This window comes from Squalius cephalus (assembly GCF_949319135.1).
Source record: "Squalius cephalus genome assembly, chromosome: 13".
NCBI lineage: Eukaryota > Metazoa > Chordata > Actinopteri > Cypriniformes > Leuciscidae > Squalius > Squalius cephalus.
Genome location: NC_137134.1, coordinates 1,069,081 through 1,090,336, shown reverse-complemented (window position 1 = coordinate 1,090,336; position 21,256 = coordinate 1,069,081). Strand labels below are relative to the sequence as shown.

At 38.9% G+C, this 21,256-nt stretch overlaps 1 protein-coding gene across 1 annotated transcript; it reads right to left on the bottom strand.

Annotated features, from left to right (window-relative positions):
- Window positions 1–2,599: 2,599 nt before the first annotated feature.
- Window positions 2,600–12,304, bottom strand: LOC307170235 (uncharacterized protein). Its single transcript, XM_079891304.1, has 3 exons — window positions 12,205–12,304; window positions 6,105–6,405; window positions 2,600–4,634 (listed from the first exon to the last, which is right to left on the bottom strand). The coding sequence occupies exons 2-3, from the start codon at window positions 6,218–6,220 to the stop codon at window positions 3,791–3,793; spliced, it is 960 nt and encodes a 319-aa protein (XP_079747430.1). The 5' UTR covers window positions 6,221–6,405; window positions 12,205–12,304; the 3' UTR covers window positions 2,600–3,790.
- Window positions 12,305–21,256: the final 8,952 nt, after the last annotated feature.

Genomic DNA, 21,256 nt, shown 5'->3' with positions numbered 1-21,256 from the left:
GATCGATTGATGTATAACACAAGCATGTAAGATCAAAATCAACAGATTATTTTGAATCTCTTTTGCACTGATAAGGGAAAAAACGAGCAGATCACGCCGGCGTGATTGCCGACCCCAGGGGGTTAATGCATTTGATTGGTTGTGTCCTTTTGCGATCGTGATACGCATAGGTGAAGCTGTCTCTTTAATTACCCTCTTTGTTTGCGTGTGTGCATCCTGACAGGCCATGTTTCTGTTTTAACCCTGAAATGGCACACTTGATTCAATTAATTAAAGGCTTAATGAGTTGTTGACTAATTGATTAATTGACTAATTCCTACTCTTCCTACTCTAATAACTACTCATTAATTGAATCAGGTGTGCCATTTCAGGGTTAAAACAGAAACATGGCCTGTCAGGGGGTCCCTGCAGGAGAGGTTGAGAACCACTGACCTAGGTGATGAAGAGCCCTTACAGGTGATGTGCTTGTTAAACCCCAGTCGATCTTTTAGTGGCAGTGGAAATAGTCGTTCATTTAGCAGCTCTTGGTCCAAAAATAGAGATTGGCTCAAATATTCTGTTGAATGCGATGCTGCATTTTGTTATGCGTGCCGTAAAGCTGGGACAGATGATTCCTTCACCACCACTGGCTACAACAATGGGCGCCATGCCCTCGTTCAAAACAAGGGACTAAAAAGCAGAGCTGGGACCAAGTCACACATGTGCAAGTCTCAAGTAAGTCTCAAGTCTTAACCTTCAAGTCTCAAGTAACCCCTCTTTCACACCGCAAGCGTGAGCGGCGTGCCCGCGCAACTACATCGTCACTGCAGCAGCAGACTCTTGCAAGATTCACACTGGAAACGTATAAGTACAGCGTCACAGCAGCGGCTGCAAAGCGTGTCAGGCAGACAATATAACATTTCAAACAATGGGTAAGTTCTTTCAACATTTTTGTTTTTATACATTATAACTTGCAGAATATTTGTAATACCTGGAAGAGTTTGTTTTATCTAAAATCGTTGTTCATAGTATACTTTACCGCCGTACGTATTTAAACATTTTGTTTTAATTCCTTTTAGAACGTGTTGTTTTTTGGGTCATAAAGTACTTTGTGCTTCTCGACCTCCACGATCAGCCTCGTGTCATCCATTGATACAGGTTGTGTTTACGTCATCTGCCGCATGCACGTTTACTAGAGCCTATAGCATAGTGTCTGTGTATTACATAATAAACTCAAATTAAGTTTATATCGTATTTTGTGGCTAGTTTGACTTTATTTTATTTTTATAATAATACACCATACTTTCACCCAAAACGAATAATTAAAAAATTTAAATGGATAAATACTTGTTATACTTAATTTTCTTTTCTGGCATAATTGTTAAAACACTAGACATTGACATTGTTGTTAAAACTCTTGACATGCTTATTCTGTGCATTTTGAGCACGTTTTGTGTTAAATCACATTTATTTTGTCCATCAGAAGTGTGCTTTCACTTTAATTGAGCGTGAGCAGCACAGCAAAAAATAGACCGGACGCCGAAACCCCCGCTGCACTGCTGTTCACGCGACGCTCCTGCTTGACGCTCACACGCTGCTTCTGCTGCCGTTGTGAATGCACTCATTGATTAACATGGACGCCGAAAAGAAATAGCGCTGCTCATGCGCCGCTGACGCTTGCGGTGTGAAACTGGGGTAACCACTCATTTACACCGTTCACGTCTGCGGCGCATTACGGCTGCGACACGGCTTCCGGAGCTGATCGCGCCCATTCTAGTCAATGTTTGTGTTTACACCGGCCGCGACGCGGCGCGTTTCAGAAGCTTCCCAGAAGCAGCAATCCGCGCCGCTTCGCTAAATATAGGCGCCTAGTCTATTTTTTATGGACGCGCGTCCAAGTCGCACCGGAACTACAAAATAAGTCAAAAATCCCTGTCAATTTCAAAATAAACACCCTGTGCAGACTCCCAAACGTATTGCATGTATATTGGCAATATATCCTTGGTAGGAGACAAGAAATGGACGACGAGAGATTCATTCTGGAAGTTGAAAAACACACAGTGTTATATGACACCACAAATCCTTTTTACAAGGACAATTCCAAAAAGGACAAGGCATGGAGTTTGATTGCACAAGTTTTAGGAGTGGAAGGTGAATACAATAACCTCCTAATTATCTTCCTACTACATGATTTTGAAAAGTAGCCTATATAACCATTGAGTATTTATGCATCTTGAAAACCAATTAAAATGTCAAGTAACTTTGCATTACACAGGACAGGACCTATGAGATATGAGTACAAGTACATAGAAGTACATAGACCTATGTAGGCTATGAGGTTTTTCAGGTAGGCCTAGTTTAATGTAAAAACAAATCTGATTTTAACATTTTGTTACTTACCTATATGTTTTAAAATTATGTTACTAAAGAAGAACTTCACTAATGTTATTACAGGAGCCTATATACGTAGCCTACTGCCCTGTGTAAATGCTGTTCAGATACAGTACTGTTGGGTAGGTGCTTGGACTTGCACTCTCGAGCTTTTCAAATGCTAATGTTAATTTGCTGGGAGTGACATTACCTCTTTTCAATGGAATTGATAGTTTAACACACCAAAGTTCTCAAACAAAAACTTTATTTTTTTAATTTTTTGGCCAAAACAGCTTTTTACCAATACAGCATACTTGTCTTTTGGGATCATAATCACTTTTCAGCTTTTTACAATCCTAGCATGATACTTCAATAAGCTTTGAAGTCATGCTTTTTGATCACACCATCCTGTTCTACCATGACACACTGCCTTCAGGAGAGGTAAAGTAGGTGCAGAAGTAAGTAAGTAAGTAAGTAAGTAAGTAAGTAAGCCTTATTTCTATAGCACTTTTCACAGACAATGGAGTCACAAAGTGCTTCACAGAGTTAAAAATAAAAAATATACACATAACATAAATGCACATACAATAAAAAATTACACATATACAGTATATGTGCCACAATAAAAAAGAAAACATAAAACTAGTTAAAAACTTGTCTAAAAAGATGTGTCTTTAGGTGCTTTTTAAAAATTTCTACAGAGTCCAAAGCTCTCAAGTCTAATGGAAGAGCGTTCCAGAGCCTTGGAGCCACCACGCAAAAAGAGCGGTCACCTCTCGTTTTTAAACGTGTTCTAGGAACAGTTAAAAGATCTTGACCCGAAGACCTCAAAGAACGGCCTGAAGTGTAGGCATGAAGTATATCCTGGATATACGCCGGAGCTTGATTATGCAAGGCTCTAAAAGTAATGGTTAAAATTTTAAATTGCACTCTAAAACTAACTGGAAGCCAGTGAAGAGCCTTGAGTATAGGTTTAATGTGAGATCTTCTTTTGGTCTTTGTTAAAAGTCTAGCAGCAGCATTCTGAACTACTTGCAATTTGTCCATGGAGGAATTGTTTAAACAAGTGTACAGTACATTGCAGTAGTCAAGACGAGACAAAATAAAAGCATGAACAAGCATCTCCATCTCATTATTAGAAACTATAGATCTGATTTTAGCGATATTCCTGAGATGGAAAAAACAGGAACGAACCACAGATTTAACATGACTGTTAAAACACATAGATCTATCAAAAATGACACCTAGGTTTCGCACAGCATTACATTCTGAGGGTGATAGAGCCCCAATGGCCAGTTTAATCTTGGGAAAAATGTTGTCAGGAGCAAAAATCAGCACCTCAGTTTTATCTTGGTTTAGCTGCAAAAAATTGTCTGCCATCCAATTGTTGATGGAGGCTAGGCAGTTATGCAACAAGGACAGTTTGTCTAGCCTATCAGAGTTAAAAGACCTCCCTCACATTACAGGCCTCTGTTGACGCCCTATTTCCTCCCATGTTTCTTACTGGTGCCATGTGTCTCCCCAGCTGCTCTGCCTCATCCAGCAAACTCTGGTTTTCGCTGGGGACAAGCAGGAAATTGTGAAGGATGCATGCAGCCATCACAAGTGTGTCAACATTTTTTGGTTGCAGGTTGATTCTGTTAAGAAATTTTCTCCACCTGGAGGACAGAATGCCAAAGGCATTTTCAACCACCATCCTTGCTCTTGAAAGTCTGTAGTTGAAAATCCTCTTTTTGTAACTGAGGTTTGCTCCGGGGTATGGTCTCATCAAGAATGGTTTGAGTTGGAAAGCTGCGTCACCAACCATGACGAATGGCACATCACCCAGGTGGGCAGCACCAGGTAGAGAGGTACTGGGTGGCACATGCAATGTGTTGGTCTCCATTCCCCTCCCCAAATCCAAACTGGCATACACACCACCATTGCAGGTTCTTCCGAAGTCCCCCACTTGAATGAATCGTAACCTGTAGTCAGCATCCACAAGCGCCAAAAGCACTATGGAGAAGGTCTTCTTGTAATTGAAGAACTGACTTCCAGACAGTGGTGGTGCTTGTATTATTATATGTTTGCCGTCTATTGCTCCCAAACAATTTGGGAAATTCCATTTTTCACAGAATCCTTGGGCCACCTCTTTCCATGTGTCTTGTGTTGGCCTGGGTAGGAACCTCTCCATCATCACCTTTTCAATGGCTGCACACACCATATGGACAGAGTTCATGACAGTTGCATGCCCTAGGCGATAGTTGAATGCTAAGCTGACCATTGAATCTCCAGAAGCCAAGTACCTGTGAGGGAAGAAACAAAGGAAAAGTATTGTATTCATCTGTGTGTCTTCTTTGTTTCAGTCGACATGTGCAGGGCGAGATGGAAGACATTAAGAGATGCTTTTGTGAAAAACAGAAAAAATAAGAAACTGCCTAGTGGATCAGCAGGTGGAAGTCAAAAGGACTGGAAATATTCAGAGATAATGTCATTCCTTTTGCCCCACTTACAGCCAAGAAGGTCTGTATAAATTTCAAACATGTAATTTACATTAAATTTAACAGTGATAAAATATTGTTGACTAAAGCAACAGTGTAATTTTTCAATTATTATTAAAAAGGTGGTAAGAAAGTATAACTTAACCGTTATATTCCGGTATATTCCACCGTTCCTATGGAATTTTTTTGCATGGCATAAAGAAATTGCAATGACTAACTAGATGGGTAAAGTTAGTAGACAAACTTTAAGTTGGCTTGAAAAAGCCTAGCCAGAAAGTTTTAAAAAGTTTTAAAAGCTTTAAGTTTTAGATAGATAGATAGATAAGTACGTTGGCTTTCTCAAATCAACATAATTATTTTGTTTTTGCTGTTGCTTTTTATACAGTTCGAAAAGCAACTTGACCCTGCACACAGTCTATGTGGAACACAGTGTAAGATCTGCTTCCCCACTGTCATCATTGGGTACAGATGAACGATCCAGTACCCCTGGTATTGCCATACAGAGGTCCATATCTGCATCTCCGGCCCAATCACTTGCTGTGCCAACAACCTCAGAGGAGAGGCAAAGGCCCTCTAGGTCCCGTAGCCCTAGGGAGTGGGCATCCTCACCAGTAGTGGTACGTGCTAGTGCTACACAAGAAAAAAGAAGGAGCCACAGAACACAGACCACAGACATTGAGGAGAGGCTGAGCCTTACTTCAAGAGCCTATTCCAAAACCACACATGCCAGATGCTGAACTAGATGAAGCGTACCACTTTGCACTAAGCCTTGTGCCAATGTTGCACAGATTGGATAAGGACAGGAGGCAACAAGCCAAAATATAGATCTTGACTACCCTACACAACCTAGAAAAAGCCCAACACCACCAAACTGTCCCCCCACAACATGCAGCTGGTTGGCATCCCCCCACTCAGGATGTTCGAGGGCACTTCACTCACATCTCCAGGCCAGCAGGATTTCAGACTATTACCTTCCCTCCACAGGGTACACAATGGGAAGACGAGAGCAATGAGGGGTCTTACTACAGAGACATGTAGCCAGTACAGGGAAAAACTGTCTCAATTGTAAATAGCTACTTGTTTTTGTTGAGTTTCAGTTGTTCGTAAAAAAAAAAAAAAAAAAATGCTTATTGTTACTTTTCCTGTTTTAAAAAAGTTGAATGTTTATTTGATGTTTATTAATAATAAAAAAATACTTGTCTGAGAATTTGGTATATAAAAAAAATTCTTGAGTTTGTGGTCAGCAATTTGTTGTCTATGACATTATGATCTTACCTCAATCCAACAGCCAGTCTCTGCTTGGGTTCTATGGCAGCTCTGTAATTGGTTGATTGTCTGGTCAGTTCAGAGCCAATGATGGACAGAAGTTCATCCATCTGCTCTGCACTCATCCTAAAGTGCAGATGATGGCGTTGGCTGTCCAGTCTCAGTTCAGCCACAAGATGATAAAAATCACCTTATTGTCTCCTTCGCTGGTTGAGAGGATGCACCCAACACCGTTTCCTTCTCCTTCTGCCCCTCTGTATTCTTTCAAGTCGGAGAACAAATGCCAGTGTCCTCCTCCTGCTCACAGGCACTGTATGTGAAATATAGATATGAGATAATTGAGGATGCATTTTAAAGGACGAAAACACAGCAACAAATATTTTATCCTTGTCGTTCCTTACTACCCTAGTAAAAAAACTATACCAAAATCTATTTAAAATACATTAACTTCGTTGTATACTTCAAATCCATATTTATTGACATATCACTTAAAATAATAATTAACCTTTATTTGGAGGATTTCTTTATTGCAAAATGCACATTTCTTAATATTACGCCTTAAACCAAATCAATATTTTAATATTTCATTTCAAAAATATATTATTTAATTTAATATCTCTTTTAATAAGGATTGTACAGTATATCTTTAAATGCAAAATATTTAAAATGTACCTAAAGTATACTTGCAATACTTTAGCACAATCAAATATACGTATAACTTAGTATATCTTTAGTTGGACCTCAGCACTACTTCCCCACAATTAAAGTGAATTAAGTACAAAATTAGTTTTCCCAATTTAGACTTTTAGTAAAATATAGTTTAGTATAAAAAAAGTAAAATTGCAGGGTATTTTTTATTAAGCACATAAATATGTACATTTATTTTTAGGATACTTAGCGCACACACACACACACACACACACACACACACAAATATTTCCAATACATTAAATTAGTATTTTTTTTACACTATGGTGGACATTTAAGTGTCGTAAACGCACTGGCATTAGTAGTACATTTAACATTAGCTCAAATGATCTATAGGGAATTTTAATAATTAATCATGAATATGATTAATATTTTGCATATTAAAGTTACATTAATTTATCGAAACTGAAACTAGATCGATATGTATATATGAATAACCAATCACAACGAATTATAATTCCTCATTCATATATCAATAATCTTATTTCAAATCGAAGTTATGGGATAACTTTCAATGGAATTAATTTAGTTATCAAACAATCTGTTTGTCCAGCAAACATTAACTTAAGATTAACTTCAACTCTCAAAGAAAATGATCCTTCTTACAAACGCAAGAAAGAGTATTTTTTCCTGGCCTTGAAAAAAAACCCCAACTCGCTGTGTTTATAAAATTAGGTTACTTAAATCGTAACAAGATAAAGCATGTAGCTTGGATCGAAAAATCATTGACTTTGTAATTACGAGCATTTAAACAGAAACAGTCATGGATATAATGGTTTTAATAAATGCAAAACTACAGAATATACGGACTACACAATATACACAGATTATATGTCTATGTACATAACATACAGTTAAACAATACAAGACTAAACGGATAACAGATGAGAGAGGGAGAGGATGAAAGGGAGAAAGTGAAACTAAAGTTCAGGATGAGAGAGATCACCGAGATGATCTCAGCATGGCAAAATCACAGGCAATGTAACCTTGAGAGACAGCAAGAAATCAGATTACATTAAAAGTTCAATAAACTTATCTTGCAAAATGGTTCTCTTTGTTGCTGAAGAACGCAGAGTCGTGCGTGCATCGTTAAGAGCAGCGTGCGTGTGTTTCTTTAAGAAAGCAGGGCTTGCTTCGGTGAGCGCGGGCGCGGGCTGTTCAAGTCTCTTTAAAGTTGAAGTTGTCGGCTACGTTTGCTTCGCTGAACGTAGGGAGAGTCCGAAGACGAAAATAAAGAAAAGACTTAAAGAAAAGGAAAAACGGAGAACGCTCCCAAAAAGGGAGCCATATGGGTCCGTGTAACGCTTTGCAGTTCTTTGTTCAATTTGAAATTGAATAATCAGAAATGAGAAAACGGCCCCTTTATTCGTTTTTCGTTTTTTCAAAAAAACGAAAAAACGAGATTTCGGCTTGATTTTTCGTTTTTTGGTTCACAGGCAAAAAAACGAATAAATGACTTCAAAATTCGTTTTCCACATCTGGGCGGCCTGACACGCCCCCTTCCGCCGATTGGTCAAGCAAATCTGAGCATGTGACGTCATCAGTTGTCGCTCAGGTCAGGTCTGTTCAACAAAATAATAGTCCTCTACTATGGCTACAGATTCTTAAACTGTACAGGGCAGGTCCGGGCTTTCTTTTGTGCAACTTTACACGTTTCACAGAAATCATTACATCAGAAATATTAATTATTAGTCTGCCACCAGCCTGTTTTATTTAGCTGTGTGTGGTGAAGCTGCGCTTGACAGCGCCGAGCGGGAGAGGCTCACTGACCAATGTCCAGTCAGCAGTCAGAACTTTTCTTTTAGACGCTCCGTTTTGCCACGGGATGGTGATTGCAAATACTGTAATGCCAATCGGCTGATGGTGAAATACATTTTTACTGAAACTGTAATCATAGCCGCGACCCGTGAGAATGAGACAGATGATTGACAGGACGATAGCGGAGGCAATTAAAGGCGCAAGATGACTTAAGTTAACAAAAACATAAATAAAAAAAGTGTTTAGACATTTCATGCATGAATTATGATAACCTCAGTCAGGATTTTTTTTCCTATGTGTTTTTATTGCTCTTAGGGCATGGAAAACAAGATTTTATTTTTTATTTTTCATTTTACAAATTTTTCAAAGAGATTTTCAGATGTCCACTTGAATGGAGAGCATGCGTTTATGGTTTAAACTGAAGAGATATTGTATTAAATATAATACAATAATCAAACAGATAAAGTATGTGTATTTAACAAACTAATCAATTAAATTATATCAAATCATCTGAAAACTATAAAATATATACAAAAATATATAAATGCAAAATATTGCAAAGGCAATTGAACTCCACACGTTTTCTATGCAGTATCCTGACATTTCATCTCTTTTTGAACGTGCTGTCAACTTCCACCAAGAAGAGTTCCAAATTGCTTTGAAAATGTTAATTGATCCTGTTCATCGAGTTCATGCTTAATAGTTTGCCTTACTGTCCTCTGAATTAACACAAAGTAGTTATTAGTAAAAATGGGGGAAACTGGATCAAGTTCCTGTGGAATCAATAAATGTTCTTGATGGCATGCATTGTTTCTCGTTTTTATTGTTTGATTATACAGCCAGAACTGGACTTCTGTTTGGGTTCCACCAGTAAGTGACATACCTTTACACACATACACACACACACACACACACACACACACACACACACACACACATATATAGCCTATATAATTTTTTTTCATGGTATAATTATGTAATCTGCTTATTGTGAGCCTAAATGAGTAAATTGGTATTCAATCATTATCAGGCTGACTTGCTTTTTTATATATTGAAAGTAGTGTTTCATGTTGTCACTTCACATTTAATGGCCGCTTAGAATGAAATTGCTATGCAAATTCACAGTGCCTCCTTTGAGCTGCATTAGACAGTGTGTAATGTACATCTAAAAATGCAGGGTCAGATGCTGCTTCTGTGCCACGTATACTGCAAAGCTGTGTGTTTGTTCATAGTTCATCAGACAGCCTAAAGCCTCTTACGTTGTTGATTTATATTTTAAACAACAATTCGACATTTGCTCGCAATGTTTTTCTTCCAAAAAACCTCATCATTCTGCAGGACAATTGTCTATTACAGTATACAACACGCTTTAAGAAAAGTTTATTTCCATCACACTGTAAAGTGTTTTTAAATATTACATATAGATATACCAAAGATTTTACATGTTAATTACAGTTAGTAGGCCTACCATGGGAAGTAGGGGTGCTGAGCGTGGAGCATGAAGAAATATGGTTGGGGATGAAAGTTCACACAAACAAAACCAAAAAACTGTGGTGTTTTGCCTATATTACGTGTGTTTGTTTTTATTTATGCTGTACTATAAAATACCCATATTATAACAAATAAATAAAATATATTTGGAAATTGCCCTTTAAAACGAAGGCTCAGTTTGTGGTTCACAATTATTTGATTAAAAACAACAAAAACAATAAAACAAAGACAAAGTCACTTATATTAAACACTTTTTTTATTTATGTTTTTGTTAACATACGTTATCTTGCGCCTTTAATTGCCTCCGCTATCGTCCTGTCAATCATCTGTCTCATTCTCACGGGTCGCGGCTATGATTACAGTTTCAGTAAAAATGTATTTCACCATCAGCCGATTGGCATTACAGTATTTGCAATCACCATCCCGTGGCAAAACGGAGCGTCTAAAAGAAAAGTTCTGACTGCTGACTGGACATTGGTCAGTGAGCCTCTCCCGCTAGGCGCTGTCAAGCGCAGCTTCACCACACACAGCTAAATAAAACAGGCTGGTGGCAGACTAATAATTAATATTTCTGATGTAATGATTTCTGTGAAACGTGTAAAGTTGCACAGAAGAAAGCCCGGACCTGCCCTGTACAGTTTAAGAATCTGTAGCCATAGTAGAGGACTATTATTTTGTTGAACAGACCTGACCTGAGCGACAACTGATGACGTCACATGCTCAGATTTGCTTGACCAATCGGCGGAAGGGGGCGTGTCAGGCCGCCCAGATGTGGAAAACGAATTATGAAGTCATTTATTCGTTTTTTTGCCTGTGAACCAAAAAACGAAAAATCAAGCCGAAATCTCGTTTTTTTCGTTTTTTTGAAAAAACGAAAAAACGAATAAAGGGGCCGTTTTCTCATTTCTGATTATTCAATTTCAAATTGAACAAAGAACTGCAAAGCGTTACACGGACCTATATGGATCTTCTCGCTGACGAAGAGGGTTCGTAAAAGTGCTCCTGGAAGAACTCTAGCTCGGTCTTCTTATGGAAAGACTTAATGTACGCCTACTTTGCGTACGCAGACCAATCATCTTAGAGCATCTCGGGCAGGAAGATTTTTCTTTGTCTTGTAAGACAACGCCCACTCGAATTAGTCATCAAATTTGAGACGATTTGCTCAAGACATATGAAATGTGTAAAACAATGTACATTACTGCATTCTGCTATCGAAATTCGACTCTGTTAGATTGCGAGGATTACAGAGATATGAAACTTGTCATAGGAAGATTGTAGGAACACCAAGTTACATAAGATATGCATAATTACAAACATTTTAAAGTTCGTTACATGGCTAGAAATAAGGTTTACCCAAAATGTGTTGTACACTAGGCTACAAATGGAGATGAAGCTTAAGGAACTAAACACGTTACACACCTGATTTGTCTAACCTTATTACCAAAGTTTACCGGAATACACAAACTACACCACGTAAAAGAAAAATTATGAGATGGGAAATTACATCCATGTTTACATTTCTTTAGTGGTTATACATATAGAAAATGTAGGATTTAAGTAGGAGTGAGTGGAGTGGAAGGCAATTTGCCAGAGAATGTTAGTGAACATTCTCTAACTAAAACACTATTGATTAAAGAATACATTTCAAAACCACACCTCTATTATAAAGCAAAACTAATCACACATGCATAATGTAATTGTACATATATTAAAGGATATTCTATCCTAATTCAAACACAAAGGGATGTGTGTGTGTGTGTGTGTGTGTGTGTGTGTGTGTGTGTGTGTGTGTGTGGAGATCTCCTGGCCACCTGGGTCTCTGGCTTGGAGAGAGAGAGATGTGAGCAGATAGGGATCTCTTTGAAGCCATCTCCTCAAATTCTGAGATGTTCTCTGTTAAGCATCACTTGGTAGCAAACGTGTCAAAAGAGATCAATTCAGTCCAGACTCATGGCGCCATGCTCTAATTTACAATTATGAGTTTAAGGGTTAAAAGCTTCCTTAAAATTTATAATGACAAGTAATCATGAGTCCTGTCCATACGCTACAGTGTATTAACTATGCCGGCAACAGCTCAACAAAGTGGGACATAGCTAAAAACATAACAATAAACACAATTACACCGGACAAAACAAACATTTAGCCAACTTACCCATGGTACTGAAAACCCCAAAATCAGAAAAACACGTCGGACAGGCAAATCACGTGGTCTCACACATCCAGTCGCTCCGCTTCTGATATGCTCCCGGTGTGAGTTGGCACCGCGTGGAGGACGGAATAAAACCTTGTCGCAGCCGTAATGCGCCGCAGGCGTGTGCAGTGTAAATGAGGGGTAAGTCCCAAGTATTTTTTTCTTGGGCAAGTCAAGTCAAGTCCTGTAGTAGGTCAAGTCAAGTCACCTTATTATTGTAATTTTACCTGCAGAATCTGATCTTAATAAAGTGAAAAGACAAGATATAAGTAACTGTCAGTAAATTACAATAATTTGGATTTGCATTGTAAATACTCATGTTCAGTAAAATACATCATGGAATCATAAAATTCATAAAATTATTTATTTTTCACTTCTTCCAGCAGTGTTTGAAATGTTTGAACTTTTCAACATTGAGTCCATAAAACAAATAACAGCTTAACATCCAACAGACTCCTCTCTGAACACCTCCCTCTCTCTTAAACACAGTTTATGTACAACATTAAACTTTGTTACATTTCTCCTCTCTCTCACACACACACTCGCTCTCACACACACACACACACACACACACACACTCTCTCTCTCTCTCTCACACACACACACACACACACACACTCTCTCTCTCTCTCTCACTCACTCACTCACTCACTCTCTCTCACACACACTCAGAGTATATCCATAAGTCATTACCTCTTTTACAAGGTATTTGCAAAATATAAGATTCGAGAGGGTCTTGTCTGCAAGCCGAGCACGATGTGGCCTCATGATGATCCCACCATGACTGAAGACCCTTTCAACTGGGGCACTTGAAGCCGGCACTGAAAAAGCTCTCATTGCAACAGGAAAAAGTGCAGGGAGGATACCCCTGTTTGCATCCCAGAAGGAAGGACAAGCCTGCCCACAACAAAGACCAAAATAGTTATTTAGTCGTGTCTCTGGGTTGGTGGTTGTGTCTTGCTTGCTGAGAATAAGCCAGCGCTCTCTTCCTCCTGGTTTTCATTTTCAACCTCTTGGAATCCAGGACTCTGGGATGTTGTGTCAGGTCGCACCTCACGTAGAATCAGATCTAATAAAAACAAAGACAAAAAAGTTAATTTAATTTAAAGGGCAAGTGTGAAAGCCCATGATTGTTAGAAAGTGAACTTCCTCATTCATTATTTCACAGCTCAGTTTGATATGCTTGCAAAATCAGCTCTAAAAAAGTATTATATTATTTATACAACTGTTGTGAATTTAATTTCCATAATTTGATAATGGTGACATGTCTAACTGTATATCATGTATTAAAAAAAATCACTGACCTTTCACCATGTCAACAATGTCATTCTTTATGTCATCGGTGACAAGCACATCTTGCTGAAGCCACATCATGGAGAAAGCTGGGTCCAGGTCAGCTGATCTGATGTAGAGTGGGTCAGCAAATGGCAGCTCTTCTCCTGATGCTGCTGATAACATTTTCACATTAACCCCTTAAACTCTTTGGGTTATTTTGGAATTCCGCATGAAATTGGACATACCCAAATCTGATGGCTCCCCTTACCCACATACAGTGAAGTAAATGCAAAATATTGGTGTCATTTTATAGGAAACCCTTTAAACAAACAAAATCAAGTGTCAAATGTAATAAAAACTATTGTATGTGTTTAAAATATAAAAAGAAACACACAAAAAAGTAGGCGTTTTTGTGTTTTTTTTTTCTTTGAATCTTTCTTTGAAAGTGTATAACTCTGGTATTGTGTGCAACAGCTACCTATTATGAGTTCCATTTGATTCCACTAAATGTCACCAAACACTGAAAAAAAATATTATGTGTCTAACATTTTGCTTTCAAAAGTTATTGCTATGAAACCAAAGGGAGGCAAAGTGGCTTTTTAGTGTATTTTTGGAGTCTCCAAAGTCCCGACTGCAAAAACAAGCTATCATAAAGAAAATTACACCAAAAATCTCACTTTTACCATTTGCTAAAAGCACTTACAAATATTCCAATATGTGTTTCACTATCTTCTTCTCAAAGAGACTCAATACATGCAATAAATAAGTAATGGGGTAGACAAAAATGAGATCTGCAACATGAAAATCGATCTTTTGGTTATTTATTTACATTAGAATAATCGGTATAATTTTTTTTTAAATATGCTAAATTAAAAAAAACACACACACAGACTCACACACACACACACACACACACACACACTCACTCACTCACTCACACACATGCACACACACACTTTTTTTTTACAACAAGCAAATGTAGAATAAAAAACTAACATGTAATCAATTAGGGTCCAGGGAACTTCCCGTTCATGGAGGGAGGACTACAACACTATAAAACTCTGTACAATATTTTATGTCACATACTCACTCACACACACACACACACACACACACACACTCACACAATCTTACACACACACACACACACACACACACACACACACAATTACTCAGGTGTGTCCGTCCCCATCCTGGTGCCATTCTTTGTAACAGTTGCGGGAGGAGACAAAGCACAAAGCCACACCACATCCAGAGCAAAACACAGGAGTCTTTGATATTATTCCTTGCCTTTTGCATACAACACATTGCCTCCTTTTATTTGTAGCATCTGTGCTAAAGTACTGTGGAATGCAGTGGCTGGTTGTTGAGCTGGTGGTGGATGAACAAGCTGCACCAGCTGCGAATGGCTCTGGGGGAGCTGGTATGGGCTGTGTGGCAATGCCTGCAAGCTCAGACACAAGGGTTTCCCGGAATGTCTTCTGTGTCATCGGTTTTGTTTTCTGGGATTTTGAAAGTTCCTGGTGAAGAATGAAACTATTTACAGCAGCAATGTCAAGGAAATGGAAAAACAAGGTCTTGTACCACTTCCTTGTTTTTTGAAGAACATTGTAATAGCCAATCAAGGCATCAGACAAGTCAACTCCACCCATGTATTTGTTGTATTCTTTGACTGCTGTGGGAACCGGGATCTGTTGTATTCTCCACTCACCCTCTGCATTCTTCACACGCCTGTTGACAGTCTCACCCACATATGCCTTGTGAATTGTGGAGCACATCACCACCTCTCTTGTATCCATCCACTTCACAAATTGGAGTTTTCCTTGCCTGATCCAGCGGATGGTTCCTCTCTGGGCTTTCTTGCTGAGGTCATTTGTTTTTGTTTTTGGAAAGCCCAACCTGTTTGCTCGAATGGTGCCACATGCTAGAGTTTTTTTTCCAAACAAATCCAAAAACAGAGTTGTACTTGTGTAAAAATTGTCCATGAAAATGTGGTAGCCAATGCCAAGAAGAGGAAAATTCATCAGGGTCATTACGGAGTCATAGCTAAGGCCTTTACCAGTGGCCATGGAGTTCTTTCCTTCGTAAACAAAGAAATTCCAAGTGTAACCACTGATTGAATCTGCCAACACAAAGAGTTTATAGCCCCATTTTGTTGGCTTATCCTTCATGTACTGTTTTAGTCCTATTCTTGCTTTTGAAGCAACAATTCTTTCATCTACAGACAGGTGTTTGTTTGGTTGGAAGTATGTCTGGCATGATTGAACAATGTCTGTGTACAGAGGTTTTACCTTGAAGAGTTTATCATAATCTGGGGTTCCTTTTTTCCTGGAATTCTGTTCATCCTTCTCTACATCACAGAGGTGCAGATTCCATGAAATAGCTTGAAACCTTGGTCTTGACATCACATATCGGGGAAAGGAGAAGTTGTAAAGGGTTTTCTTTGCCCAGTAGTCAACAATGGTTTTTGCGCCAACCAATCCCATGTAAATGACCAAAGCTAAATAGGAAGAAAACTCCTGTGCAGTCAAAGGAACCCACTGGAACTTCTTCCCAGCCGCAGACATTTTTGATGCGTACTTGTTGGTGTTTCTGACAATTGTGTCAATTACAGAGGTGGTGAAAAACAGCTGAAACAACTGGATGGGTGAGTAGGTGCTGCTCATAAGGATCTGAGGCCCTGGAGGTCGTTTGGGTGTAAAATTGGGCAAATCTGGATCCACATCCTCCTCTGTGACATCATGCCATCCATTTGTCTCACCATCATCATGTCTTCCTGCTTGTGACTTGCCCCTTGATTGCCTGCACCTTACACGTGTTGTTGACACAGATGTTTCTCCAAGAGGGGTAGGGGTGGGGTCGTATGTCACAGGTAATGTGTGAGGACGACACCTCTTTCTCCCTGACAGAACAGGCTCCTCGTCATCAGAAGAGATCACACTGTAACACAAACAAATGCAGGTCATATGCATGCACTCAGAGTAAGGAAAGAAACCATAACACAAAAATAATCATTGGACTATGTGCATTATTCACACTGTAACACAAACAAATGCAGGTCATATGCATGCACTCAGTGTAAGGACAGAAACCATGACACAAAAAATAATAATTGAACAGCTGGGTGAGTTTTGTATTGGCTTATTGGATACCTTATTGCCAATAACTCCAACTTCTTTTCAATACTATTTCATTGGACTATGTGCATTACTCAAATCGCGACACAGATACGCAAACAAAACTTCAAAGATGTTCAGAGCCCACGATCATGATGCACGATATCCTTCACAAATAATACAACTTCAGAAAAAAAAAATCACGATTGTAAATGAAGAAATACTACTTACGCGTCAAAATCCGGGTCCTCTCTTGCTGCAAATGCAGCCTCAAAAACTGAATCATAGCTCCCATCACTGTCCTCCACGTCGCTGAGTCGATCCAGTTCCTCCAAAACTGCCTCAGCACCAACAAAAAGCCTCTTGGACGTCATTTTCAACAATCTGAATTATAATAATCTAATTATATGCATGAGTGAGCACGAAAACTGTGCGCCGCAGAATCTCATACTTTGAGGTAAAATTGCGCGCTGAATATCTCAGACTCTGGTTGGTTCAGAGGAAAGGTGTGTTCACGACATGTTCATGTAATGCTGAGATCATTAGCTTTCCAATGATGCGTAGTTCGTCATCATCCGTCGACGATAACATATCATGTGGATCGCGGATAACATATCATGTGGATCGTATGAAAACAATGACTTATTTCCTGCATTACTAAATGAGACATAACGGTGGATTATTTCTCAAGTGAAACTCACATAAAGGTGAAAATAGACTCATTTTGAAGGGATCAGTCTAAGGTGAAAGTCTGAGTATCTTTTTGACTACTTTTAGCTCAGACATGCTGTAATTGGAGATGAAATGCAACGTTTCTCCTAGTTTGTTTACAAATATCAAAGATGTACTTTGCGACTCATTCTGCAATCATTTGATCTGTTGTATTATGTCAACTAAATAAACCAAATAGCAAAAATCTTGAGAAAGAAAGCTTTTGTTTGATATATGACTTGCCTTTATTCATCAAATTTGACCAATGCCATCAATATTCAAATTCATAATCACACTTACTTTTGATCGGTATTTCGGTTGCGGGTGGATGAATTTAAACATTTAAATGATGTGATATGTAAAATGAATAAAAAAATTATGGTTTTGGGTGAAAAGTAGAGGGTCTAAGCTTTGTAATGATATCACATATGACTGTTAATGTTTCATCAGGACCTTTAAATATTAAAGGACGATCGTAATAACGATCTTAATAACGCAATTCAAACCCGGTACCAGGTTTACGACCTTAACAGGTTAACAAAGATCCCCTGGAATCTTTTCTTGAGAGAGAGCATTGCAGGCTATGGATCATGCTTCCCACGAAGCGCACACTTGCTGTTTGAGTTTTTCCAAATGGTGGTTTAGTGACAATACACAGGGGAGGACAGAGCTGACCGTCACAGTCTTCTCTCCCTGAGTAAGATCGGTGGCCCATCACAAAGCTCCTTCACTCCCTAATTGAGAAGACCAGCTCACTGTGGCCTGTGTCCTGAACAACACTGCACAGTTCCTCATGACTGAATGAGAGCACTGCCTTGACTTGGCGGAGAGTTGAATTGCACCGTGTATTCACAGCAGCGGATATCCCTCGCTGCCCAAACTTATCTTCAAACGCATCTTTAAAGGTGCTGGATGTATGCAGGAGAGAGCTCAGTTTGGAGCATTTTGCAAAGGTACTGTTCATGATCCGTGCATCCTTGAGACCATCACCAACAGTTAACTGCAGCGTATGGGCAAAGCATTGCTGACGTTTAGGACTTCCTCTGTTGATCATGCGGTCCACAGTCTCCCATTCACCTCTGGAGAGGTCTTCCCACAACTCTGCATCATCCAGATTGTCGTCATCAGTTACTTCACCATCTTGCTCTTTTGGAAAACACACTGTAAATGCTCGCTTCATATTGGCGGCATTGTCACTGTAACCGAATGAATGAGAAAGATGAGTAGCGGTGATTGACATTTGTGAGCACCTATCAGCGAGGAGTTCCTTCTATTTAAGAGCTGGTTGGCTATATCCTGTGATGCGTCATGTCCGGCTCCTCCCGTTTCTGTTGTTGACACTAGCTGCAGGTATGTGCCGTTAGCTAGTGGTGGGCAGATCGAGGCTTCGTGAAACAATGAAACAGTTGAACCAAATGGGCCATATTGTGTCGAGGCTTCGAAACAATCCGACACCCGTCTCAACGGTGACACCTAGTGGTCACTTGCAGGTGTTGATCTGAAACAACCTTGACAACGAGCCATTAAAAAAGTTGTTGTTTTTTTATTATTGTTGTAACCGCACTGGGTAGTACATTAATATTAGCTCAAATGATCTATAGGGAATTTTAATAATTAATCATGAATATGATTAATATATTGCATATTACAGTTACATCAAATGGTCGAAGCTGAAAATAGATTATTGTATGTATGAATAACCAATCACAACGAATTATAATTCCTTATTCATATATCAATAGCCTTATTTCAGATCGATTTTACGAGATAACCCTTAAAAGACCTAACTGAATTTTCACATATGTGCCTTTAACAGTAATGCTATATTGGGGATACTGGTGTCTGGTTAATGTTGTTGCCAGTCCAGATATCTAAAAAGTCTTAAAAATCAATAATCATTTACTAGATAAATATTATGTATTTTGTTGTTTTCTGAAGAGATATATCAAATTACAATCTCCCTTTGCCAATTGGGGATAGTGGTGTCTGTGACACAAAGCTTTAAGGCCAGGCAGGGTGTGCAGATCTAGACAAAAAGTGAAAGAATACACATTTGCATCTTGACTTAAAAGACATTTTTCTTTTATTTTACTTTTTGTAAAATATTTTTGTGGCTAAGTTGTGCTTCTTTACTATGCTGCAGATTATAGTTATATGACATGTTGATTACATTTCATTTAACTTACTTATATGTAGTAAAATAACCATTTTTTGTTGTTGTTCATACAGAAAGTTCCACAGCAGGATTTACTTCTTCTGCCCTCACTGCAAGAAGGCGCCCTCTCTCTTCCTGGGAATCTGAGGATGCTGTGCATGCGTGAAATAAAAGCTACTGTTGTCCAAGCCAAGAAAGAAATGTCTGAATTCACCCACAACGGGCGGAGGATGCTTTGGGAGCTGCTGATCCTCTTGCCAGGTGTGTAGCTTACCTTTATGCCTCACTGCTTTGTCATTTCCTGTTGCAGTACAATACTCAATATTCCATCAAATGTGTGTGTATTCACTGTTTTTCCTTTCTTAGGTTGTTAGAGGAAATGGATAAGATGGGCTTGGTGGTGAGGAACATACCTCCATCTTCTGTTTCTCAAAGCTCCTCAAGAGATGGTGAGAGCAAGCTACATGTGGAGCCAGATATCGAGCCAGCATCTGAAGAGAGCTCTGGCGAGTACTGTCAGAGGTAAGGTTTCATCATTCACAGAGAGCATATGCAGAGGTTGGACATGATTTCTCCTCAACATATACACAATCATTTGACCACCTGGTTTATTTCATTTCAGCTCTGGGGGACCGAGGTGGACCTCTGAAGTCCAGGTGGAGATGGCCAAAAAAGGGCCTCTACAATAAAAACTCAATTAAACACCCCCTTCTTCAGGGTTTTTTTCATTATTTGCGCGTGGACTTGGGCAACAGGAGGAGCAAACAAGAGGTAAGTGAAAAGAAAAGATACCTTTAAATGTCACACGCACATACAGAAAAATAAATAAATAAATTTGAAGAAAAAATAGGTTTCACTTTATTTTAAGGTGTCATTGTTACAGTGTAATTATATATTTAAGTGCTGTGTAATACTAAGTAACTACATGTACTTACTATAGGATTAGGGTAGGATTAGGATTTGGTTGAGGTTTATTTGCATTTAATTATGCATCATTTACTGTTATTACTATGGTACTAAGTACATGTAACATATGTAACAAAGACACTGTTAAATAAAGTGTTACCAAAATGTATTTTGGTTCTTATCCATAAACTGTGTGTTGTGGTCACATGTTAACCTGTTTTACATTCAGCCCTGCAGATTTGAATGTGTAATGTATAATTACAGGTGGAATCAGTCTCCAGGTTCATGCACTACATGGACCCCAATGAGCCGAGCCTGACTTTCGTTCGGGAGGTGGAGAAAGTACGAGAGTACTTAAATGTACTGACGGAAACGAAACTCTCAAAGCAGACAGTGCTCAATTACTGGAAAAGTCTCAAGAGGTCAGTACTGTGTAACGTAACAAACACATCATGTATCATCATTTTCTGTTAAAACGGTGTCGTGTTAGCGGCCCCTAAGTTAATAACTAATGATCGTTGCAACGGAAGTGAATCAATAAAAACTAACTTTCGCTGGACAACAACTTTATTCTAGAGCTGCTATAAAGCCAAAACAATCTCTGTGACTTTAATTTCCTATTATCAATGTAAAGCCGCTTTGGTACAATCTACATTGTTAAAAGTGCTATATAAATGAAGATGACTTGACTTGATTTCGTGTGATGTACCTTAAGCGTATCCTGTTTATGCACCCCTGCAGACCACGTGTAACCCTAACCCTTAACATGAACAACACGCGGTGTCAGTGATGGTTTGTTATCTGTCCTCTAGAGGCCGCTCTCGCTCTGTGTAATGACAGCGCACTCTTC